The sequence below is a fragment of the Cannabis sativa genome, chromosome 8 (genome assembly GCF_029168945.1).
Source record: "Cannabis sativa cultivar Pink pepper isolate KNU-18-1 chromosome 8, ASM2916894v1, whole genome shotgun sequence".
Lineage (NCBI taxonomy): Eukaryota > Viridiplantae > Streptophyta > Magnoliopsida > Rosales > Cannabaceae > Cannabis > Cannabis sativa.
In genome coordinates this window covers 35,502,112-35,527,921 of record NC_083608.1, presented here as the reverse complement: position 1 = coordinate 35,527,921, position 25,810 = coordinate 35,502,112, and the positions used below count along the sequence as shown (strand labels likewise).

Below are 25,810 nucleotides of genomic sequence, written 5' to 3'. Positions count from 1 at the left end.
CTTAAAGAAAAAACTTTAAGACTCAAGTATTTATTTTTGCACACTATTATTCGTATATATATACATAAATATATACATGCAATCATATTGAGAAAAAAAATACAATCAAAACATGTTATATATATATGTATATGTTTCGAATAAAATTTAGTTCATTAATGAATCAAATTAAATTATTCAACATAATAGATAATTTAGTTAAAAAAAATAATAGGATGTTTTGTATAAAATCAACCTCAACCGAATACACTAAGAGTGAGAAATAAGAATTTTTCGGTAATTTTTTTTTTTTTTTTTTTTTCACAAAGTGATTAAAATCACTCATGAATTTACGACGCCTACGTCCGCCACCGGCGCTGGAAACTCCTCGAACCAGGATAGCTCATCGTCTAACCGCAGAGCATGCTTTGCCAACCATTGGCCGCTAAAATCTTAGAGCGAGCCCCATGGGACAAAACTGCCCCCGGAAATTTAGACAATAAAGCTATAACATCTTCCAACAACGCTCCCAACTCAATAAAATACTGAAATTCCACCTGAAAAAATATCAAAAAACAGAATAAAACTTTAATTAGAAAACTATTCAAACTGAATAGAATCAACTAACCACCAAGACTAAGCAACTAGATCTCCCTATAAAATACTAGAACTAGCCAAAGGGAGTACCCTTTGGCTAGTAACAACTAAATTATAGCATTCTACTTCATAACCTTCATAGGATCCCTATTCCTTACTTTTACCCTTTTAAAAACAAACATAAATAAAATTTTCCTTTTAATATCCATTATTCCTTAAATATTCAAAATATTATATACTAATTCTTTCATTTATTTCTTAAAAGTATTACTTATTTTTAGACTAAAACATGTCAAAATTCTTAATAAGTCAAATTGTATATTATTTTATTTATAGCGTAATAATCTTTATTCAGCCTAAATTAAACCAAAATTGTATTAATCTCCTTAAAACATAAGATTGTACTCTTCACATTCAAAAATACCTTTTTCCTAATACCTCTTAATCATACATTTAATTATTAATATTAAATTAATATTAATTAATCCAATTCGGTATTATGACATAATGCTTCCTTATTTATTATTTAAAAAGATGACCTCCTAATTATTAAACCATTCAAATTATTATAAAAACCATTAATATTAGTATCTTCCTATACTACTAATAAGGCAATAATCTCAATACTTCATTAGCATTTACTTCCCATTAATTTCAATATCTTTCCAAAAATAAAAATAAAATAAAATAAAATATTCTCAATTCACAATAAATATTCCTACCTCCAATTAATTACAAAATTCCACATTTATAATTTATATACCAAAATTAATATTATGTTATTTATAATATTATGTTATCTATAATAAACTCATATTTATAATTTATATAGCCAAAATTAATATTATTTTATCCATAATAAACTAATAAGGCAATAATCTCATAATTACATACCATAATTGTTAGCTATTAAATTTTATAATATTTTAATAATTAATGATATCTTGTAATTTTAACCAAATTACCCTAAATAATTAGGGGCCAGCCATAAATCAGACGCGAAAACCTTGAAAGGCACCAAAGCCATAATAATGGCGCAGCTCATCCATCAAATTTGCACTTCTATTTCTTCCATCAAAAAAGCTAATACCACTCATCCAGAAATTATTTAAAAATACTAATAATGTAATAATTTTGGTACATTCCCATAATATTAATAACAAACCAAAATTCCATAATAATTTGACTTCCCTAATATATCTGAAGCAATATATTCTCATTAGACCATTGGTATTACCACCTCCCTTTATTACAAGATCCTCAATATTCTTATTCTTCAATTTAATTAATTAATTATAATATTAGAATCTGAATACTAAAATTCCAAACACAAAAAGTCTTAAAAAAATATAAACTAAAATATAGCTAATAGGAATTAGCGTTTAAAGTAAACCCTCCTAAACCTTATTTCAGTTTAAAATATTCTTTAAATCATACCTTAACCAAAATAATCCTTTTATTCCGACTAATAAATCTGTATAGTACATAACTTTAACTTTAAAATATTATTCTGTCAAAATTTTCTTATACATTCAATACCGAAAAATGTGAAAATTTAAACAAACTCCCTAAATAATTAGGGGCCCAACCATATAATAGGTGCTAAAGCCTTGTAAGGCGCCAAAGCCATAAATAATGGCACAAAATAGAACAAAATCAATATAAAACAAACCTATAACAAAATTAACAGTATATCCCATTATATCAGCTCACCCAAAAAAGAACAAAATCAATAACAAACAACAAGATAAAATCAACTATCCACCATTTCAGCCTTCAACCCAACACGACACTGACCGAGATCTCCCAGGCTCAAAACTAAATTTAAAAAATTTAACTCAAAATTTTCATCACACTGTGCAAACATTTAAGCAAAAATTCTAAAATCTATAGGCCTTTCACTAACTCAAAAAGAAACCAGCATAAATTCCCAAACAAACCAACTACAAACAATCTTAATGAATCTAAAACTAAAGGACTAGTGTTATCTAGATTCACATACTGTATGTATATACAATCTATGGCACAAAAATGAAAAATAAAATAATATAAACTAGAGGAATAGTGTTACTATGTTTTAGAAATCCGTCTCCTATGGAGAAATTGGGGTCTCACGGGCCAAGAAAATTTAGGGGATTAAAGATTTTGGGTTCGAAAAGATATTTCTAAAATTCATAACTCATATGAATATCTAAAAAGAATGGAAGATTTAATTCAAAAACAAGAAGAAACTCACCTCATAATCGAGTTTTCAGTCCAATCCAAAAGAGGATCTGAGATTATTAGATTCGATATTTAATTACACTAATAGCAGTATAAAATCGAAAATAGTACTAAGTACGAATAATACTTTTTAACAATTTTCTAACTTGAATATATTGGTCAAATAATCAATTAGTGCCTTTTGTTGTATATAATATAAGTTTTAACAAAACAATAAAATCATTCAAAGTTCTTGACTAAACCAAAGAAAATACATTTTATTCCAATAAATAAATCCAAAGAGAAAATACATAATATCTAATTAAATAGACTAATAAAGTAAGATTAGATTAATTACACAATAAGATCATCAAACTCATCCTCTGAATTAGGATTATTATCACTTGTCTTCTTCTCCATCATCATCATATGAAATCTTCTCTTGGCAGAACTGAAATTAAGTTCAACAACAACAACCCCACCATAAATAAAAACAATACAAACATAAAGATGAAATAAAGCAAAAAAAACATCTTTACCAGACACTAAAACCCAAATATCAAATAAAATTACACCAAATTTAGACACAATAAGCCAACAAAAACAAACACATATAATTGAAAATGTAACAATTCCCAAATTCTCTGCTAATTCTTTCTCTGATAATAATCCAATCATTATTATTTCCCTTCTTGTAATTTGAATAATTCTTCTCAATTTCACCACAAAAAAACCAATAACTCCAATCATTGTGATTAGGAAAAAAGTGGAAAATAATTGGGTTAGGCCACATTTAATACAAATATTTGCAAAATTAATTGCATTGTAAAATGCCATAACCCAAGATATTTCAGCAACCACTATACAACTTATCACCATCATCAAATTATAACAATTATTGTTATTATTATCATCATCATCATAATCATTCTTCTTCTTCATCATCATCTTAACCCAACACTATTTTTTTTTTTTTTGTTGTATATTTTTACATATAATAATAAGTATGTATAATTAATTTTTCGGTAATTTAATATAGGAAGAACAAAAAAGATTATCACTTTTATAAAGGTTATAAATATAAATTATAGATATATATATTTTTTTTGCAATGATATCTACACACTATCAAAAAAAAAAAAAATACTTAAGTTCTATTTTTTGAGTTTGGAAGCAATCTTGGATACATTGGTTAGATTTTGAGTTTTTCTAGTCTAATAGACAGCTTTTTTTTTTAAACAAAGATTGCAACTTTCATTAAAGCAAATCAGCTAACAAAATAGCTTCCAAACCAGAAGGGACAGACCCCCTACTGGAAATACGATCAGGACATGAACCAGAAGAACGAGCTAACCAGTTAGCCGCTTGGTTCCCAGATCGTTTAACAAACTGAACTGAAATGTCAAAACTAGAAAAGGATCGTATAAGAGAAATACAATCCGAAACAATAAGACCAAGAGGAGACAGAATATGGCTCTTGCTATTAATAGCATTAACCAACACAAGATAATCTGACTCCAATAATACCGCTGTAGGACACAAGCCCTCAACAGTCCTGCTATCTTCCCAACAAGACTTAATCCAACTCAAAGCCTCCTTCATGGACAGCGCCTCAACAACAACAGGATCAATATCTCCTCGGTGTTTGACAGCTGCCGCAGCAACACACAGTCCAGCATGATCCCTGGCAATCCAACCCAAACCATGACTCCTTTCTCCAGAAAACAGAGCAGCATCACAATTAACCTTCAACTCTCCCAAATATGGTTTAATCCAGTGCTCAACACCAGCACGAGGCTGACTAGAAGAAGACGAAGCTCCTCCATTGATATTTTGAGCAAATTTCCAATGATCAAGGTAAGTAATTGCAGATGAAACAACCCTTTCCACAGAAATAATCTTATCATTCCAGACTAAATCATTACGGGCCCCCCAAACACTCCAAAGAATCATTGCCAACTTCTCAATATTCTCAGTCAAATGAGAATTACAGAAATCTTCAAACCAGGCACCAAAATCCTCCTCCCCATTATTAAAAAGCAGCCCCAAACCGCGCTCCACACAAGCTTTGGTAAAAGAGCAGCCGACCATGAGATGGAAAGTGGTTTCGGGTTCAAAATTACACAAAGAACAAACACTATAAACATGAACCCGCTTAGTTTGAAGAGAGACTAGAGTTGGAAGACAATCGGTAAGAGCTCTCCAAAGCAAATTCTTAACTTTAGGAGGAAGTTTCAAATACCAAAACTTTCTCCAAAAGCCAGAATTATCCTGCGCATTCCATCTTCCATTTCGCACTTGCAAAGCACGATAGGCACTTCTTACCGAATAGCCACCAAATTTCTCAAACGACCAATACCATGTATCAATCTCTGGCAATGCAGGCAGAGGAATTTTACAAATGAGCTCCACATCTCTGGGTTCAAATAGGTCCTCTAAGAGCTCCATATCCCAACACATCCGATCAGGCTGAAGAAGATTAGAAACAGAACAACTCTGAAGAGCCTCATGAGAAGAAATCACATAAGGATTATCCTCAGATGGGAGCCACGGCTGGTGAAGAACAGAAATTGAGGCACCAGAACCCACTCGCCATCTAGCACCCATTTTGACCACATCCTGAGCTTCAAATAAACTCCGCCACGCATAACTCGGATTAGCTCCCAATTCAGCATCAAGGAAAGAACCATGAGGATAGTATCTAGCTTGAAAAACACGGGCCACCAGCGAAGTCGGATTGGTTAATAGCCGCCGACCTTGTTTACCCAACATGGATAAGTTAAAGTCCCTCAGATTCTGAAAGTCCAAACCACCTTTATGCTTATGAAGACACAACTTATCCCAGCTTTTCCAATGAATACCACCTCCTTGAGAAGCCTTAGAGTGCCACCAGAATCTTCCCATGAGGCGATCAATGTCTTTACAAATTTCAAGAGGGACCAAAAAGACACTCATGGTGTAAGAAGGTAAGGATTGGATCACTGACTTCAATAAAACCTCCTTTCCCGCTCTCGACAGAAGTTTACTATATCAATTCTGAATACGCTTCCTAACCTTCTCTTTCAAAAAACCAAAAGCCGCATTCTTATTCCGACCAACCATACTTGGAAGACCCAAGTAAAAACTGTTCTCATCAGCAGCATGCATATGAAGGGTGGACAAAATACCAGAACGAACACTATCAAGCGTGTTGGAGCTAAAAAATACAAAAGACTTATTAAGATTTACCTTCTGACCCGAAGCCTCTTCAAACTTATGCAACAACTCCAAGACACGATGAGCCTCATCCATAGTGGCCGAGCAATAAAGAAAACTATCATCTGCAAACAACATATGAGTGACATAAGGGGCTCTACGAGCCACACGACAACCATGGATCCACTTCTTTTCTTCATAAAGCCGAATTAGTGCTGAGAGACCCTCTGCGCAGATGATGAAAAGATATGGAGAAATAGGATCCCCCTGACGAATCCCTCTAGTTGGAACAATCGGCCCAAGAACTTCTCCCCCATGGACAATGTTGTAAGAAATAGTATGCAGACATTCCATTATCATCGAAACCCAGCCAGTGGAGAAACCCATGCGAAGCAAGATAGAATGCAAAAAAGACCACTCCATTCTATCGTAAGCCTTGCTCATATCCAACTTAAGAGCCATACAACCGTGTTTACCTTGCTGTTTACGTCTCAAGTAGCGGAGGATCTCAAACGAGACCAAAACATTGTCCGAGATGAGACGACCCGGAATGAAAGCACTCTGAAACTCAGAAATCACCTTAGACAATAAACCCTTGAGACGGTTGGCCAAAACTTTAGAAATAACTTTGTACAGCACATTACACAGAGCAATAGGTCTCAAATCTCCCATAACTACAGGCGTTTTCTTCTTTGGAATAAGCACAAGATTGGTAGCATTAAGATCTTTAGGCATCACCTTATTCCGAAAAAAATTCTGAACAAGCCGAACCACATCATGACCCACAATATGCCAGCACTTCTGATAAAATGCAGGTGTCATCCCATCAGGATCTGGAGACTTATCAGGGTGCATTTGAAATACCGCTGAGCGAACTTCCTCTTCCAAGACCGGTTGAAGCAACATAACATTATCGTCATCACTTATCGAAGGCTGAATTTTATCTAACACATCACTCCCATGAGACCCCAAAGAATGGAAAATATCAGTGAAATAATTAACCATTACCTGAGGTAAACCAGACTCCCACTTAACCCAATCGCCCGCCTCATTCTGCAGTTGATGAATGAAATTGTTTTTGCGACGAGAACTAGCTGCAGCATGAAAATATTTTGTGTTTCTGTCCCCTTCTTTCAACCAAAGTTGCTTAGATCGCTGACGCCAAAAGATTTCTTTTTGATGATAAATCTCAGCAAGTTGCTTCTTTGCAGCACGGTACTCAACCAGGGATGAATCATCAGAACAATTCTTCAAAGTACCAATTCTTCTTTTGCAGCTTTGAATCCTCTCTTTAAAGTTACCCGTCAAATCATGACCCCAAGTTGCCAGAGGTTCCTGAACAGCCACAATCTTATCCATAATGTCGTTAGAAGTGCAACTACCCCATTGTTCCTGAATGATGGAAAAACAATTCTCTTCACGAAGCCAAGCATTCTCAAAACGGAAAGCTTTCCTAGAAGGAGAAGGAACCCGAAAGGAAGGATCAAGAAGCAAAGGGCAGTGATCAGACGTGGTGAACAGAAGATTAATCAACCGAGAATTTGGAAATAAATCAATCCACCCCAAACTGGCAAGAGCTCTATCCAACCGGACCTCAATAAAATTATCAGTATCCCTACCCTTCTCCCAAGTGAACGGATGACCAACTAACTCCAAGTCCACTAAATCACAATCGGCAACTGCTTGTTGAAAACCTTCAAGAAGCGAATTAGGATACGGATTCCCACCACGCTTATCAACTTGACTCAGAACGTTATTCAGATCACCAATAATACACCAAGGGAGAGTCGATTCTGATTTCAAAGTTCGCATAAGATTCCAAGTGTTCCTTCGAAGAGCCCGGTTTGGTTCCCCATAAATACCCGTAAGCCGCCAATCAAACAACTCATTGTGATGAACAATCAAATCAATATGGTTTTGAGAGTAACCACTAACCTCAGCGTCAGATTGCTCTTTCCACATCATAGCTAAACCACCACTCCTACCTTGCGCATCCACCGAGAACATTCCTTCATACCCAAGTTGAGAAGAAATTAACTCCAACCGAGGTTTCAAACTTAAAGTTTCACAAAGAAAAATAAAAGTGGGTTTCTTTTGATAAATCATATCTTTAAGAAATTTAACCGTCCCTGGGTTCCCAAGCCCATGGCAATTCCAGCTCAATATGTTCATGATGATTGGCGAACCCGATCGAACGAGTCCGCCATTAAATCGTTTTTTGAGTGAGTTCCCTTCTCCTGGCCCAAAATTACACCACTATTCTCCACTAGCCCATTCGGCCCACTAGTAATGTCTTGGCCCAATCTTTTTCTTTTAGTTTCAAGAAAAACCATACCCTCCTCATCAATATCCAAATCAGATGCCACCTCATTAAAACCTTTATTTCCTAAAATAACCTCTCCAACAACTCCATTACTATGCACGGCACAATCTCCCACAATTCTTGTATGGCCATTAATCAAATCCCTATTCCCATGCATCAATCCTTGACCCACCATTCTAGGAATCACACCTTGCTGCCCATCCCTAAAATCATGGCCATTAAAATTCTTCTCTCCTCTCGGCTGGAAGTCGGTGCCCAAGTCTTGATGAACCGCCCCCATCGCACCTCCACCACCACCTGGCAGACCCATCCCCGACGCTCCAGAACCCCCAACACCAACCGACGGCGCACCATAACTCCCTCCACCAGCAGCCGTCGCACCAAACTGCCCAGCCCCACCTGAAGCCGATCGGAGCCACTTAGCTCGCATGGCGTATTGAGTTCTTCGAGGGACCGCCTTCATGAAGGAACCGTACGGTTTGACGATAGAAGCGATGGGTTGAATAAAGAGCCTAGAACAATATTGATCGGTGTGGCCTATAACACCACAAATGAAACAAAAAGTCGGCACAAATTCATAGCGAAAATTAATCCAAAACCACTCACCACCGGTTAGTTTCAACTTCATTCGCCGTTTTAATGGCTTCTCGATATCGAACCGAACCCGAACCCTGAGATATTCCCTCCAAACCCATTGAAATTGTTCTCATCGGTTTTAACAAAGCTTTCGATATAATTCACAGCATCTAAAACCACCCGTTCTGTCTTAAAACCTGCCCGAATATCATGCAATTGAACCCATATTTCGAGATGATGCAACCGCAAAGCCCTTGGAACATCCCCGGTTTTCAGCCTCTCAAAAATTAATGGAGCATTTTTGAACGTCCATGGGCTCCGATCAATGACCCTTTGAATATCTATCTCATGATAGAATTGAAAAATAAATCTATTTCCACCCAAATCTTTCACATACATACCCATACCTGGCTTCCAAAGCACCGCCATCAAGTTTTGCATCGCCATGAAGTCGATCGGGTTGTCCGTAAGGAATCGACCTACTATGCTCCACCGAGTATCGACCTCTGTATCATCAACCAAAGGCCTATCGTATTGAACCACTGGCTCCTCGTCCTCCTCGAGCGGGATGATCGACAAACTTCCCTCAAGATCCTCAGTACCATAATCGGATGCCATCAGAATCGCACCTCAAAACAGTCCTCACAATCACCGTCAAAACCAGAAAAAACCTTAACAGAACCAAAAACAAAATGAACGAGACAAACCTCACCAGGTCATACGACCAGACTTTATTATTATTTTATGTTTCTAATAGACAGCTTAAGTACTAGGGGCTACACAATTAAATCATTGGCAAATTTGTCTAGGGGCAACGAGTGGAATAGGGAGGTTGTACTTTAAGTTTTTGGAGAGGGAATGGGGAATAAAATTCTACATATTCATAGAATTCCATCTCCTCATCATGATCAGATCATATGGAAGGATAATAGCAATGGGAAGTTCTCTATGAAGAGTGCTTATTGCTTGGATCAAGCTCTAAGGTTTAGAACTCAAAGAGATTTGTGGAAATGAATTTGGCATGTGGATGTTCACACAAGAATATCAATTTTATGGAGAATTAATTCTTAACGAAGCCATACCCATCAGAGCAAATTGTCTTTTGTATTGGAAAAAGATTGTTGTTTGTGTAGCTCAAGTGGGAAGACTTGTATCCATTTGTTCAAAGACTGCAGTGTGGCAAAGGAGTTGAGGTTTTCTGGGGAATTACCGATTTTAAGTGAATCCATACCATCAACCTCTTTAATTCAATTTGCAGAAAACTTACTTTCCTCTGTTCCTAGTAATTTTAGAATAAAACCATTATTTCCATGGGACGTATTTTCTCTGAAATATGATCAGCGAGGAATAGAATGAATATATTTGGGGATAAGATTAATGTGACAATTTTGGTGAAAAAGGTGCATAATTGTTTTGAGGAGATGGTTATTCTCTTAGGTTCTGGGTCAAGCAAAAATTTGGAACTGCCCCTGGCCTTGATTTGTGCAGATTAGGTTCGAAAATGGCATTGTTAATTGACGCCTCCTGGAGCGAGGAGATTATGGGAGCTGCTGCTGTAATGAAAACGCTATCTAAAGACTTGTTGGCCTATTGTTTAACAAATTCATCTATTGTTTCAGCCTTGGAAGCAGAATTAAAAGCTATTCTTTTCGCTTTGGAGTGGCTCTTGCAGAACAAGTGAATGGAGGTCTCTATTTTGTCTGATTCTCAAGTGGTACGTAGTGCAAGCTCTTCAGAAGAGTAGTTGTGTTCTGAATTAATTTCTTTTGAACGTTTCCTCGATGGTTTTAGATTTAATTAAGAAGTATTAGAAATTGATACACATTTCTACAATACTTAATTAAGTCTAGAATTTTCTACACATTTGTAGAAAAACATACTCTAAACTTTTAGATAATTGTAGAATAATTTAGAATTTTCTAGACATGTAGAAATACAATAGAACATAGGCATTTCTAGAAAACTTTAGTCTAGAAGTTTCTAGTTATGCATGCTTAAGAAATATGTAGAAATGTATGGAGAAAATCCTTGAACTAGAAAGATCTAGAGAAAACAATTCTAACCTCAAATGCTTGAAGGCTAGCAACTATAAATACCCATCAAGGGTTACAAATTGTAACCAAGCTTGAGTAAGCCAAATCAAGTCTTTTACTACTAACTTACTACCTTGTCTCCTCTCTTACTACACACATAAAAATTAAACACATAACTCTTCCTTGTCCCACCAATCATCCAACTTATCAACTTATCAACATCATCATACTACACTACCTAATATCCATCCCATACAAATCTAAACCAATACAAATTTATTCTCAAACCATCAGTGGTATCAGAGCCAGGTTCGATCATATATCATTGGGCGTAATCTTTTCCACTCATCAACATGAGTTCGGAGTACAATCGTTCTTCACTACCTCTTCCAATTTTCCATGGAGAAAACTATGATTTTTGGTCCATCAAAATGAGGACCTATTTTCGATCACAAAATCTATGGAAAATTGTTGAAGAAGGAATCACTATTCCGGAAGATATTATATCTCTTTCGGAAGATCAAAAGAAGGCACTCGAGGATAATCAACAAAAGGATTCTCATGCATTATACTGCTTGCAACAAGCTATGGCGGACAATCTTTTTCCACGAATTATGAGTGCAGCAACGGCAAAAGAAGCATGGGACACGCTGCAGGAGGAGTTCCAAGGAACAATCAAGGTACGCATTGTTAGACTACAAAAGCTTAGAAGAGATTTTGAGAATCTTAAAATGAAAGATAATGAGACTGCAAAAGATTACTATTCTAGAATTAAAGAAATAGTAAATCAAATGGGAGCCTATGGAGAAATAATTTCTGACAAGAATATAGTACAAAAGATACTAATTTCTTGTACAGAAAAATATGATTCAATAGTTTCTATGATAGAGGAAACTAAAGATTTAGAAACTCTATCACCAACTGAACTAATGGGCTCTCTTGAAGCATATGAAAGTAGACGAGAAAGGCATAAGGAAAGTGAAGCTGAAAATGCCTTTCAGTCTAAAATCAATCCGTAGTCTCAAAAACCAAAAGATGATGGGAAAAAAAACACAAGAAAAACAAAAAGAAAATAACGACAAGTATCCTCCATGTGGCATCTGTAAAAGAAAAAGTCACTTGGAGAAAGACTGCTGGTTTAAAGGAAAACCACAGTGCCAAAATTGTAAAAAATTTGGCCACACTGAAAAAACTTGTCGTTTAAAGAAATCCCATCAAGCTAATCTTTCCGAAGAGACAAAAGATGAAAATAATCTCTTCTATGTCTGTCAAGCTGCAATAGAAGAAGGAAAAGATACTTGGTATCTTGACAGTGGTTGCAGTAACCACATGACAAAAAATGAAGGCATCTTTTGTAGTCTTGATAGATCCAAGACTAAAGTCAAAATCGGTAATGGTGATTTCATGGAAGCAGTCGGCAAAGGCACCATTGCCATTGACACTAAAAAAGGCAAGAGATACATCAAGGATGTACTCTTGGTACCCAACATTGATCAAAACCTACTTAGTGTAGGTCAAATGATTGAAAAAAGGTACTCTTTGCATTTTGAAGGAGATTCTTGCACAATCTATGATAAGCAAGATAAATCTTTTCAAATTGCAAAGGTAAAAAATGAAAGAAAATAGATGCTTTCCCATACAATGGAGATATGCAAGCAATGTGGCAATGCAAGCGCAAACAGATGAGTCATGGCTATGGCATAGAAGGTTTGGTCACTTCAACTTTCATGGGCTAAAGATCCTCAAGTAGAAGAATATGATGCGAGACCTCCCAGCAATTAAGGAGATCAACACAGTCTGCGAAGGATGCATGCTCGGGAAACAACATCGACAACCTTTTCCATTTGGCAAAGCTTGGAGAGCCAAAAAGCCACTGGAGCTAGTCCATACTGACGTCTGCGGGGCAATGTGCACTCCATCAAATGACCAGAACAGGTACTTCATTCTCTTCATTGATGACTTTACTAGAATGACATGGGTTTATTTTATGCAACAAAAGTCGCAAGTCTTCGATATTTTCAAAAAGTTCAAATCCCGTGTCGAAAAACAAAGCGGTCACTACATCAAGACAATTAGAAGTGATAGAGGCAAAGAATACACTTCTAATGAATTCAACAAGTTCTGTGAAGATGAAGGGATGGAGCACCAACTCACTGTTGGATACGCACTGCAACGTAATGGTGTATCTGAAAGGAAAAACAGGACTGTTATGGAGGCAGCAAGAGCCATGCTGCTAGAGAAAGGTCTCCCAAAACGATTTTGGGCAGAGGCAGTAAGCACTGCAGTCTACTTGCTCAACCGATGTCCAACCAAAGTCGTGCAGAATAAGACGTCGATCGAAGCTTGGAGCGGACGTAAGCCATCAGCAAAGCATCTCAAAGTCTTCGGCTACATATGCTACAGTCACATTCCAAAAGAGAAAAGAGGCAGGCTTGATGAGAAGGCAGAGAAAGGAATCTTCTTAGGCTATAGTACTCAATCAAAAGGTTATCGAGTCTATAGCTTAGAAAAAATAAGCTAGTAATCAGTCGAGATGTAAAATTTGATGAAGTTGCTGCATAGAACTGGGAGACACAAGAAGTTGAAAGAAAGACAGTCAATATTCCTCTACCGCCAAGACAAGAAACTGATCAAAATGAAGTTCTTACTCAACCAAGAACACAAGAACCTGCACAAGTCATAGAATCTCCGCCAGACTCACCAGTAAGGCGAACAAGACCACTATCAGAAATCTACGAGACATGCAACTTAGTACTTATGGAGCCAGAAAGCTTTGAAGCAGCTCATAAACAAGAAGTATGGAGAAAAGCTATGACTGAAGAGATAAAGATGATTATGAAGAATGAGACTTGGGAGCTTGTAGATCGTCCACAAGACAAAGATACTATAGGAGTCAAGTGGGTCTACAAGACAAAGCTCAACGCAGATGGCTCTATCCAAAAGCACAAAGCAAGATTAGTTGCGAAAGGATACTCACAACAATACGGAGTCGACTACAACGAAACATTTGCTCCAGTTGCACACCTCGACACTATTAGGGCTTTAATAGCTCTAGCTGCACAAAATAAATGGAAGATTTTTCAACTCGATGTGAAGTCAGCATTCCTAAATGGTTATCTTGAAGAAGAAATTTATGTGGAGCAACCTCAAGGGTTCGTGGTACAAGGACAGGAAGATAAAGTCCTCAAATTGAAAAAGGCTTTATATGGCCTAAAGCAAGCTCCACGAGCCTAGTATAGCAGAATTGACAACTACTTTACCGAGCAAGGATTCAGGAGGAGCAAAAGTGAGCCAACTCTTTACATCAAAACTCAAGGTACGAATGATACACTAATTGTCTCTTTATACGTTGATGATCTCATATACACAGGCAATAATGAGAAGATGATAAGGAAGTTTAAAGAAGACATGATGAAAAATTTTGAGATGACCGACCTGGGATTAATGCACTACTTTCTCGGGATCGAAATAACTCAAAAAGAAGATGGAATCTTCATCTCACAAAAGAAGTATACAGAGACACTATTGAAAAAATTCAAAATGGAGGGATGCAAGACTGTATCAACTCCATTAGACAACAACAAAGCTCTCAAGAAAGAAGATGGCTCACCGAAAGCTGATGAATCAAAATTTTGAAGTCTAATTGGTAGCCTACTATATCTAACTGCTACAAGACCATACATAATGTACGCAGTTAGTCTCCTATCAAAATTCATGCATGATCCAAGTCAAGTTCACTACGGAGCAGCCAAGCGAATCCTCAGATACTTGCAAGGAACAAAATTCTATGGAATATGGTACGGAGTTACAAGTGACTCAAAACTTGTTGGCTACACAGATAGTATTTGGCGGGGATCCATGGATGACATGAAGAGCACGTCAGGATATGCCTTCACACTTGGATCAGGAATATTTTCATGGGCATCAAAGAAGCAAGCAACTGTTGCACAATCATCGAGTGAAGCGAGTACATTGCGGCGACATGACTACAAGCCAAGCTATATGGCTCAAAAGAATACTTGAAGACATGGGAGAATTACAAGAAGAAGCTACAAAGATATATTGCGATAGCAAATCAGCTATAGCAATGGCGAAAAAATCTAGTATTTCATAGTAGAACTAAACATTTAAGCATCAAGTACCATTTCATAAAGGAAGCGGAAGCAAACAAAGAAATCGAGCTCAAGCACTGCAAGACTGAAGAGCAGGTAGCAGACATATTCACAAAGGCACTATCAAGAGGCAAGTTCGAGCTACTACGAAACATGATTGGAGTTACAGAAATGTGTACCAAGGAGGAGTATTAGAAATTGATACACATTTCTACAATACTCAATTAAGTCTAGAATTTTCTACACATTTGTAGAAAAACATACTCTAAACTTTTAGATAATTGTAGAATAATTTAGAATTTTCTAGACATGTAGAAATACAATAGAACATAGGCATTTCTAGAAAACTTTAGTCTAGAAGTTTCTAGTTATGCATGCTTAAGAAATATGTAGAAATGTATTAATAAAATCCTTGAACTAGAAAGATCTAGAGAAAACAATTCTAACCTCAAATGCTTGAAGGCTAGCAACTATAAATACCCATCAAGGGTTCCAAATTGTAACCAAGCTTGAGTAAGCCAAATCAAGTCTTTTACTACTAACTTACTACCTTGTCTCCTCTCTTACTACACACATAAAAATTAAACACATAACTCTTCCTTGTCCCACCAATCATCCAACTTATCAACTTATCAACATCATCATACTATATACTACCTAATATCCATCCAATACAAATCTAAACCAATACAAATTTATTCTCAAACCATCAAGAAGTTTCGATACTGTTTTTTTTCTTCAATATTGCAAGTTTAATTCTGTAGTAGATGGTTTAGCAAAACATGTTAGATTGTGTAGCCAGTTTATTGGTTCCTATTAAGAGCAGGGAATTCCCTTTGTAATTCCCATATTTTTATACTTCTAATGAATGTGGCGTTATTTTGAAAAGAAAAAAAAGTTATTTCTTTTAATTAATTTTTTTTAAAAAAATCCATAACAAAAAAAAAAATGAGCAATGCACATGCAGATGCAACAGTTGTTATTGCTTCAAATAATATTAAATAATGCTTTATATTGTTCTTTTAAGGATGGGATGGGGACTACGATCGGTCCATATATATATATATGGAGAAAATAATAATGGTAAGAAATATATTGATTTTAGCTGGGGGTGGCAATTCGTGTTCGCGGGTGGTGTCGTGTCGAGACTCATGTATAACAGGTATATGCTTGACCCGAACACGACTCCTTTAATAATCATGTCAAAAAATTAAATTTGAACACGACCCGTTTATAAACAGGTTCGTGTAACTCGTTTATAAGCATATTTTGTTTAAACATGTCAATCAATAACACGTTTATAACATATTTATGACACGTTTAACTACTAAAATAACTTAATTTAAATAGGTCATTAACGGGTCAATATCGTGTTAGCTGTGTCAATCCGAACACGACCCGAACCCATTTAAAGCAAATCCAAACTCACTAACTCTCGTGCAGGTTTTAATTCGTGTCATCGTATCTGAGCCGTTTTGCCGACTGCTCGTATAAAGAAGGCTCTCCCAGTTCCAGGAAGGATCTGCCCTTGGAATATTCAAGATTTACATCAATAACGCATGGAATGACGTAACGTTGCTCTTGATTTACCTTTGGATCAGGGTAGGAAGGAGCATTAATTATATATATCAATAATAAATAGGGAATTTGAATATGTGGTACTGGTGGTTCTCATTTCTCAGACGTACACATCCACCGAGGAGAGGCTGTAACTTTTGTTTGGATTTACATTATTTGTCTTTTTTTCATTCTCATTAGAAAATACTACATCACTAGCATTTATCTTTTATGTCAGAGACAAAACAGTGTAGAAGTGGCCATATTATACACATAGCTTCTTTTCCCATCTATATATACTCTCACAGACAGTCATTCGTTTTTATAAATTGTAATAAAAAGAAAAGTAAGAGAACAGTTAAGCAGAGAGCTGAAAATGAAGAAAGGAGAACTAGTTTTCGTTCCTTTTCCGGGTGTGGGCCACATCGTGTCATCGTTGGAGATGGCAAAGCATCTCGTTGATCAAGATCATCGTCTTTCCATCTCAATCCTCATCATAAAAATGTCCGGCTTTGATTCCCCCAACAAATCCTACATGCAATCTTTTGGCTCCATCTCCGAACGCATCAGGTTTATCGAACTCCCTGAAGATCATGACAAAGAAGCCCAAAGTTTTAGAAATTCAAATCCTATTCAGTTCATCAATTCGTTCTTCGAAAATCTCAAACCTTACGTTCGAAACGCTGTGAAGAACCTCATCGACTCCTTTTCGACTCGACCCGACTCGCCTACGCTGGCTGGTTTGGTCATCGACATGTTCTGCACTGCCATGATTGACGTTGCCGACGAGTTTGGGGTCCCATCCTATGTCTTTTTCACGTCTGGAGCCGGCTTTCTACGCCTCGTAACTCATCTCGAATCCCAAAGTACCCTCCAAAACAAAGACATTACCGAATATAAAGATCAACCGGATGCAGAGCTTATCATTCCGGGTTTCTTTAACCCGGTTCCTTTGAAGGTTTTACCCGATGTGCTACTGGACAAGGAAGCTCGCCCCTTGGTTTTCGGTCAGTACAAAGATATGAAAAGAACCAAAGGATTTTTGGTAAATACGTTTATGGAGTTAGAGTCCAACATGATTGAATCTTTAATTGAAGATAAGTTAATCCCACCAATTTACCCTGTGGGACCCATTATAAATCTTAACCCTTCTCAAGGCGATAAACAACTTGGTGGGACCGACCACAAGGAAGCTAACATCGTGACGTGGCTAGATAGCCAGCCTATGTCGTCAGTAGTGTTCTTGTGCTTTGGGAGCATGGGAAGCTTTGATGAGGATCAAGTCAAAGAAATAGCGAAGGGATTAGAGATGAGCGGGGTTCGGTTTCTGTGGTCTTTAAGAAAACCTCCGCAAAAAGGTGAGTCTATCGTACCAAAAGAGTTCCTGGATTTAAACGAAGTTCTTCCAGAAGGATTTCTCGATCGAACGGCTGAGGTCGGAAAGGTCATAGGGTGGGCTCCACAGGTGACTATCCTGGCTCACCCTTCAGTTGGAGGATTCGTGTCTCATTGTGGATGGAATTCTACCCTAGAGAGCTTGTGGTTTGGGGTGCCAATAGCCACTTGGCCGTTGTATGCAGAACAACAAATCAACGCTTTCAAGCTAGTGAAAGAGTTCAGATTAGCGGTGGAGATTAGACTGGATTACAAGAAGAGTAATTATAATAGGTCTGATCATGTTGAGAATCAAGCTGAGATATTGATTGTGAAAGCCGAAGAAATAGAGCTTGGGATTCGAAGGGTAATGGAGGCTGATAATGATATTAGGAAGAGAGTGAAGGAAATAAGTGAAAAGGGCAAGAAAGCCTTGTTGGAGGGTGGATCTTCATACACTTCGTTGTGTCGTTTTATAACAGATGTGACAGATAATATGCCTTAAAAATATCATATGAAGTATGATAACATGAAAATTGTTAAGCACCACTCATGTTTTTAATTAGCATTTCTTTTTCTGTAATAGGTATGTTTTATAAAGTACTTATTGGTAGACCGAGACTTCTTTCATGGTTGTATTCAATACGGACAAATATTAGAGGAATTTTTTTTTTTTTTATATATTTTGTATATATTTATTTGAATTGTTCACAAATTAAATGCACTAAAAGTAAATTACTATAGAGAAGTTTTATCGTGTTGACATGGTTGTTTTTGTAAAGTCTCTATGAGTTTTTTGTGTTTGTTGTTTTAGTCTCTTTTTGGCTTTTCTAGTATAGGTTACAGGCAGTATCAGACTGCATCTATGGAAAGGCAGGTCACTGCATTTGCTATAGATGATGATGAGGAAGGATTGTTGTTTGAAAAAGCAGACGATGGTTTATCGGAGATCGATGAAGACAGATGGCTATTGGTTGGTCGTTTCTTGACTAATCGATTCATTGATTTTCAAGCTATGCAAAATAAAATGGCCCTCTTTTGGCAGCCAGGTTGGGATCTTTATGTTAAGGAGTTGGATTCGAATCTATTTTATTCTAATTCTATCATGAGGTGGATATTGAAAGGGTTATCGAGGGCAGTCCATGAACATTTGATAGAACTCCGCTGATTTTTGAACGTGTGAAAACATGGAAGAATCTGCAGCTTGTGCCATTAACGGGATTGGAATTATGGGTTAAGTTGCATAATATGACAACTAACTTTATGTCTGAAAGAATCATATAAGGCATTGGGAATTATATGGGCACGTTTGTCAAATTTGATCCTAATAATTTTTCGGGTGTTTGGCGGGTCTACCTAGAGATTCGTGTTAAGCTTCAAGAAGATACACCATTAAAAAGAAGAAGAAGTTAGAGATACAAGGGGTCCGGTCTGTCATGTGTTATTCAAGTATGAGGATTAGCAGACATTTTGTTTCATTTTGTAGAATTCTTGGATATTCCGAGAGATTCTGCAAAAGATTATTTGACACACCCAAAGACCAAATTATCAAGAACTATGATTTGGAGTTAAAAACAGCGCCACAATGACGTCGATATGATCATATGCAGATGGATCCAAATAGCTGAATTTGGGTTCGGCTACAAAAACCGGTGTTGTTCTGGTTAAAGGCTCTACCAACAATAATGGTGTGCAAGGTGTACTGTCGGTGACAGTTGGATATGAGGATCAACAATCTTTCAGTCCAACAAATCAAGAATTTAAATTATTACCAAATAATCAAGATATATCAATACTGATAAGGATAGGGAGAGAATGGATATAGGTAAGAAAGTGGTGGCTTATAAAGGGCAATCCAATGATTCAAGAGAGTTAAATGTGAATGTTAATTTGGCCGCGCCTACTAACAGAATTTTAAATGATGGACTTATATTCTTGTATAAAAAGAAAAAGAATGGGTCAGGAGAAGGATATTAGTGGGCCTATGAATGAGGAAGAGGTGGAAGTGGAGTTTAGAGTCTATGATAATTTAATGAGAAATTTACAAAAATACTGGAATTTGGGTTAATTTTTACAAAAATAATGTCACACGGAAATTTTTTCAAAAATACTGTGTTTTTATAAAACACCAGTAAAACACAAAGCATAACAACTCAAAACAACAGTAGAACACTAGTAAAACACTAGTAGAACACCAGTGAAAACTTAACACAGTATACTGCAGTATGAAACTTATAAAAAAATACAGTAAAAAAGTAAAAAATAGCAGCTGGCAGTATTTTTGTAAAAAAATGACAAAAGTTAGTATACCATATAAATTTCCCTAATTTAATTTATTCTGATATGGAAATAGTTGTGGATGGTGGGAAGGATTTGAGGGGCCAATTAGATAGTCCAAAAAACTCAAGTGGGACGGGACTTGGATTCTAAGCCCACCAAGAATTATGAATATTTTAAGTCGGAATTGTCAGGGGCTTGGGAACCAACAAAATGTTCAATTCCAAGAAAAATTATTTCTCAAAAGAGACCCAATTTTATATTTTTATATGAAATAAAATGTCAAAAGTCAAAAGTTGATGGGCTGGCCAGATTATGGGCTTTGATGCCTTTACTGTTGATGCGGTTGGTTTGGCTGGTGGGCTAGCTCTCTTATGGAAAAACAAAGATGAAGGTAAATTGGTTGGATTCTCTACTCATCATATTGATATTGTTATCAATTCTTCTCTGTTTGGAAATTAGAGACTTACAGGACTATATGAGGAGCCTAAAGCTAAAGACAGGAAACTTAGAATTTATTGTGTACTCTTTCGGGTCAATCGGAGCTTCCGTGGTGTGTAATTGGCGATATCAACAATATCATTAGGCAGGAGAATAAGCGTTTGTGGTCGACCATATCCTCAAAGGCTTCTCACAGGTTTCAATGGGGTTTTACAGCAATGTGGTTTGTCTGATTTAGAACTACAAGGACATCCATTCACATGGGAAAAAGGAAGAGGCGCAAATCATCGGGTAGAGGTCCGCTTAGATAGAGCCTTGGTTACTTCAGCTTGGCACCAGGTTTTTTCCTCTGCTACGCTCTTGAATTTAAAATTTTCCCCTAATTTGTTGTTTTTGTTTTGAAAACACTTGGTTGAAAGAACCGTTACGCTTCGAATTTAAGTGTCCTGATTTATCTTAATGAAGGTCCAAATTGACCAATTCATATTTTTGCATTCCAAGTGAGTTAGTACTAATTCTAAATAGCACTCAATCGCATTGGAACCCTCAACAAAGACTTTAAAAAACTTTCAAGTAACATGTGAACTTTTTTGTGGTGGAACAGAGAGGATTCAGCTCGCTTGTAAGTAGTAACTCATTGATGGTATAAGTTCAATGTTTCAAATACAGAATTGTTATGTAAGATCTTGTGCATGAGCACTACTTTGCCCTCAAAGACACCTCATAACTAATAACTATATATGTAAACACCTTCAGTAAAAAAATGTGTATTGAATTTTATTATTCAAAAAATAACTGCTACTCATACTTTGATTTCTAAGCAATTATGTAGAGCCAACAATATCATAGATTCGTTTAAATCAAGTTGAGGGTTGATAAAATACATAAGAGATCTTCATTTCCACTGCGACAAATGAGTCTTTGACAAATGGGAATTCCATTACAATCTCATGTTCCTAATACTACTAGTTTTAAAATGAATTCATCATTCCTGTGTTCAGTTTCAGTTAACCCGAATTCATTATATTTATAGCAACTTCACTTGAAGGAACTTGGGTTGGTAGTGCAGTTGATCAGAAAGACAATCTTTTGTAAAAATAGCTTAATGAAATTTTTTATCATCCAAAAAGAGAACCAAAATAGGACAAGGCTCTATATCATTCAAAGAAGAGAGACCATAATTTGGACTGTGCGCTTTGATTCAACATGTGCTGCAATTTATTTTTTTCCCAATGTAATAAATAAATAAATATGTACTGTATGGAAACTTATATACCATTTCATTAAAAATTAATTTTGTAACATAAAGTAGACAAGGTAATTTCCTATGTAATACTTTTACGAACAAAACTAAGCTAGCAAATTAAATTAAGCCCATTTAGCCAAAACAGACATACAACCAGCCCCAAGAAGCAGGGATAAATTGGCCCCAATTTGAAGCCTAGTATTGTTTTGCAATTTAGGGCTCATAAAATCAGCAGCCAAAAGATCAACAAGAGACATGTAGATTAGAATCCCAGCAGATGCAGCATTGAAAATGCCTTCCACAATAAGAGCAGTGTTGCTGTTCTCATCATATACATTTGATATTCCTATCCCAATTGCAATTCCAACTGGCGTTGTGAACGAAAAGAAAAGCGCCATTATTGCAACAGCTCTAGCTTTGAACTTTGCCTACAAAACAAAACAAATTCACTTCCCATCACATTTTTGTGTTCTTTGTTTGATTCAAACAAATGACAAGTTTTCATCGGGACCCATTCTATTGCAATGGAGTATTGACTATAGTGATGTGATAGACCTGATTGTCTCCTAACTCAGATGGTCCTACTAGAACGATTATTATAATAATGTCTTTACAGTAATAATAATAATATTCAGTTCATCGAAGACTTCATATCCACACACGTAGATACTTTTGACTTTTAAAATCTTTTTTTTTTTCACAGGATTCGGAAATCTGAAGGAACTATAATATTTAATAATTAGCTCATCACAGATTTATATAATAAACAGCAATTTTATTTTTTTGAACAAGTATAATATAAAATTAATGATACTAAAAATAAAACCATTTTTCAAGATACAGTCCTTTTTTTTATAACTATTTTTTAGATACAGCCGTATTCTTAGAAGAACTACAGATATAATTTTTGACCAAACCAATAGAAAATGGCCCTAATTGAAATTAGTTGAATAAAAAAATGATATAGTCCAGGTTTTGTTATCGACAGTAGTACACTACCTACAATAATTGTTACATAAGTAGGGTCAAAGTAAACGGCCATGGGCCATCAATTGGAAGATGGGGAACAACATGACTAATTATTTGTGTATATTGACAAAATAAAAATATATATTTTAAACGAAAAAAGAATATGATTAAATGACTTAAAAACAAAAATCAATTCGGACGCAATAATGTTGAATCAAAAGAAGAAGATAAACTTTAATCCCATAATACAGTTTCAATAGTTGGGTAAATTTTGTATATGGTGTCATTAATTTTATTTATTTATTTATTGAAAAAGAGATAGATATGTGTGTATGTTTTGTCCTATGTTAAAAGTGATGGTGATCGATGAAAGTTGTTTTTGGTCTGATTAAATAATTATTACACCTAAAGCAAAGTATTGCAATTTGGCACATGTTCAACACAATATCACCATACAACTTTATAATTGGTTAATTGTTTCTTATATTATCACTAAATTGGGATAGAATATTAGAATTACGGTTAATTTACAACTTAGCATATAATATATCCTAATTATTTTAAGAGATGGGAGGAAATTAGTATAGACGTACCTGAGCTATGCAACCACCAAGTCCCATGCCTTCAAAAAATTGGTGGAAAGTCAAAGCAGCTACTAGAGGTCTTATGGTTTTGGGACTCTCCGAAGCACCCAAAGATATCCCTATGATGACAGAATGTACCACAATCCCTAACTCCAAAACCTGCCAATAAAAATCAAGCTTTTAACTTTTTGTAACTATAATAATTCAGCTTTTTTTCTTTTTAACCTAAAAAGTGGAATATAAAAAAAAAATATATATATATATATCTGTTACACATCACTAGATTCACTTCGTAGGTTAAAACTGTATATAAGACGCCAATATTGGTCTTTATTATCTTCTTACTTTCCTTACAATAATTTAAAAATGAAAGTTAAGCGTTAAAATAGGCTGCACCACGTATTCATAAAAAGAATATATCCCCCCTATGATAGATCCATGCCAGCAATTACAAATCACAGAAATAATTGATACTATGAATCGGTCATTATTATGTTTTTATTTTTTAATGTGTTATTTGAAAAGAAAAAATTAACTAGAAATTCATATTACAACTAGTGTTATAAATTGTAACAAAAAAATCGTATATAAATCTTATTGCAAATAAGACTACAATCACCTTAAAAATCCAAACAGTAAATTTAAAAAAATAAATTAAAAAAACAGTTATGAAGTAATTCTTCAAAATTAAATTGATTGATTAATTTGTACCTGAGATATAACCCTGTGCCTAAGAAGTTCTGAAGAGGGCGTAGAAGAATCTTGAACCGAACCATGAGAATGGCCATGAGTGGCATGAGTATGAACATGGACATGATCGGCATGATGCTCATGATCCTTCTCCTCATCTCCAACGCCGCCAAAGTGAGAATTCTTGTAATAAGAGGTGGCGAAAGCGTCGACCATGAGAGTAGCGATGGCGGACATCATGGCCACAAAGCCAGTAAATGGAAACTCCCACGCCGTGCCTTTGAGACATGGCGAGGTCAAATGCTCGAAAGCGTCCGGCAACACGTGGATGAAGCCGGTGGACAGTATGACTCCGGCTGCAAAGGCCTTGATCATGAAAAACACGTTCTTGTCTGGACTCAGAGCTGGAATCGTCTTTCCAAGAATTGGAAGACAGACCCCTATTGCTCCGGCCACCAGGATTGAAGCTATGGCGGCTAACTTGTATTTGAGTGCAAGGGTTTTGTTCACTTCTTCGCCTTCTTCAACTTCGCACGTGCACTCCCCACGTGCCAGAAATGGGAGCATTGCTGCTACTACCAAGAGAGGTAGCAAGACGTGTTTGTGAAAATTCTTCATTGTAAAATTCTTGTAATAGAAAGAAAGAAAAAGAAGAATAGAGAGAGAGAGAGAGATAGAGATTAGAGAATACGAGTATGGAGTTTATATATATACAGAGAGAGAAGTTTTGATGATGATGTCATTATTATAAATAGAAAAAGAAATATTGATTTAGAAGAAAGTAATCATATATGAAAAGAGTAATACTTGCAGTAATACATATTTTACCATCGGTGGTGTGATTTTACGGTGTGGAAAAGTGTCGACACATATGAGTTTGTTTTTTGGTTTTGTTAACGAGTCGACACCTAAGAGTTTTAATTGGAAAAATACATATAATGAAATTTTCTAAATGGAGAATGGGTTGGGATTTCAAAGACATTTAAGGCGATTAATAAGGGACTATGATAAACCTCATTCGAGTGTCGAAAGAATGTCGACATAATATTGCCTTAATATTGAAAGTCAAGTGCTTCACATAGGAGTCAACGTTAACTAAGATAAAATTGACCCTTGAATGATGATATTATGTCTTATTACTTTTAAATTAGTTTTATATGCAAAGCTGGCTAGACCTTAATTGTGCATCTTATTTCTTTTTCTAAAACCTCATTGAGAACAAACTTGGAAAAATCAAAAACACAAAACATGGCATGGGCGATTCTTTTTTTCTTAACTAATTAAGCACTAAATTCACATTATGTTGCTAGACATTCTCGTTATCAATTCTGATAGTAGTATTTCTAATATTTCTATTTCTGATGAACTCTTACATTTTTCGTATAGAGAATGTTAATTTATTCAATAAAATTGGTATTTCATCTCAAAAAAAAAAAAACTAATTAAGCACTAAATTAAGAAAAAAAAAATATTATTCCTCTCAATATAATAAAAATATTGATATATATTAGGTTTTTTATATAATTAACTTGTTATTCAATAAATAATATTATTTTTATTAAAAAAATATTTATTTTTTAAAAAACAAACATAATAATCTAAAAAAACATAATTTTAATTTGAGCCGTAATATTTTTAATTTTATACAACTTTTC

At 35.7% G+C, this 25,810-nt stretch overlaps 3 protein-coding genes across 3 annotated transcripts; 2 read left to right on the top strand and 1 right to left on the bottom strand.

Moving 5' to 3' along the window:
• Positions 1–11,011: 11,011 nt before the first annotated feature.
• On the top strand, positions 11,012–12,622 carry LOC133030579 (uncharacterized). The gene is made up of 2 exons (XM_061103370.1): positions 11,012–11,920; positions 12,015–12,622. The coding sequence occupies exons 1-2, from the start codon at positions 11,259–11,261 to the stop codon at positions 12,529–12,531; spliced, it is 1,179 nt and encodes a 392-aa protein (XP_060959353.1). The 5' UTR covers positions 11,012–11,258; the 3' UTR covers positions 12,532–12,622.
• Positions 12,623–16,052: 3,430 nt separating this feature from the next.
• LOC115699388 (putative UDP-glucose flavonoid 3-O-glucosyltransferase 3) lies at positions 16,053–18,696 on the top strand. The gene is made up of 2 exons (XM_061102866.1): positions 16,053–16,179; positions 16,461–18,696. Exon 2 carries the CDS (start codon positions 16,951–16,953, stop codon positions 18,451–18,453), a length of 1,503 nt encoding a protein of 500 aa, XP_060958849.1. The 5' UTR covers positions 16,053–16,179; positions 16,461–16,950; the 3' UTR covers positions 18,454–18,696.
• A 3,227-nt stretch (positions 18,697–21,923) lies between these two features.
• Positions 21,924–25,103, bottom strand: LOC115699389 (zinc transporter 5). The gene is made up of 3 exons (XM_030626770.2): positions 24,177–25,103; positions 23,475–23,624; positions 21,924–22,340 (listed from the first exon to the last, which is right to left on the bottom strand). Exons 1-3 carry the CDS (start codon positions 24,771–24,773, stop codon positions 22,035–22,037), a joined length of 1,053 nt encoding a protein of 350 aa, XP_030482630.2. The 5' UTR covers positions 24,774–25,103; the 3' UTR covers positions 21,924–22,034.
• Positions 25,104–25,810: the final 707 nt, after the last annotated feature.

Coding starts and splice junctions, on each gene's coding strand:
- LOC133030579 (XM_061103370.1), top strand. CDS start 11,259: ATGAGTTCGGAGTACAATCGTTCTTCACTACCTCTTCCAATTTTCCAT. Junction 11,921..12,014: donor TTTCAGTCTAAAATCAATCC/GTAGTCTCAAAA, acceptor CATCTGTAAAAG/AAAAAGTCACTTGGAGAAAG.
- LOC115699388 (XM_061102866.1), top strand. CDS start 16,951: ATGAAGAAAGGAGAACTAGTTTTCGTTCCTTTTCCGGGTGTGGGCCAC.
- LOC115699389 (XM_030626770.2), bottom strand. CDS start 24,773: ATGAAGAATTTTCACAAACACGTCTTGCTACCTCTCTTGGTAGTAGCA. Junction 23,625..24,176: donor GGCACAGGGTTATATCTCAG/GTACAAATTAAT, acceptor TTTTATTGGCAG/GTTTTGGAGTTAGGGATTGT. Junction 22,341..23,474: donor TTGGTGGTTGCATAGCTCAG/GTACGTCTATAC, acceptor TTTGTTTTGTAG/GCAAAGTTCAAAGCTAGAGC.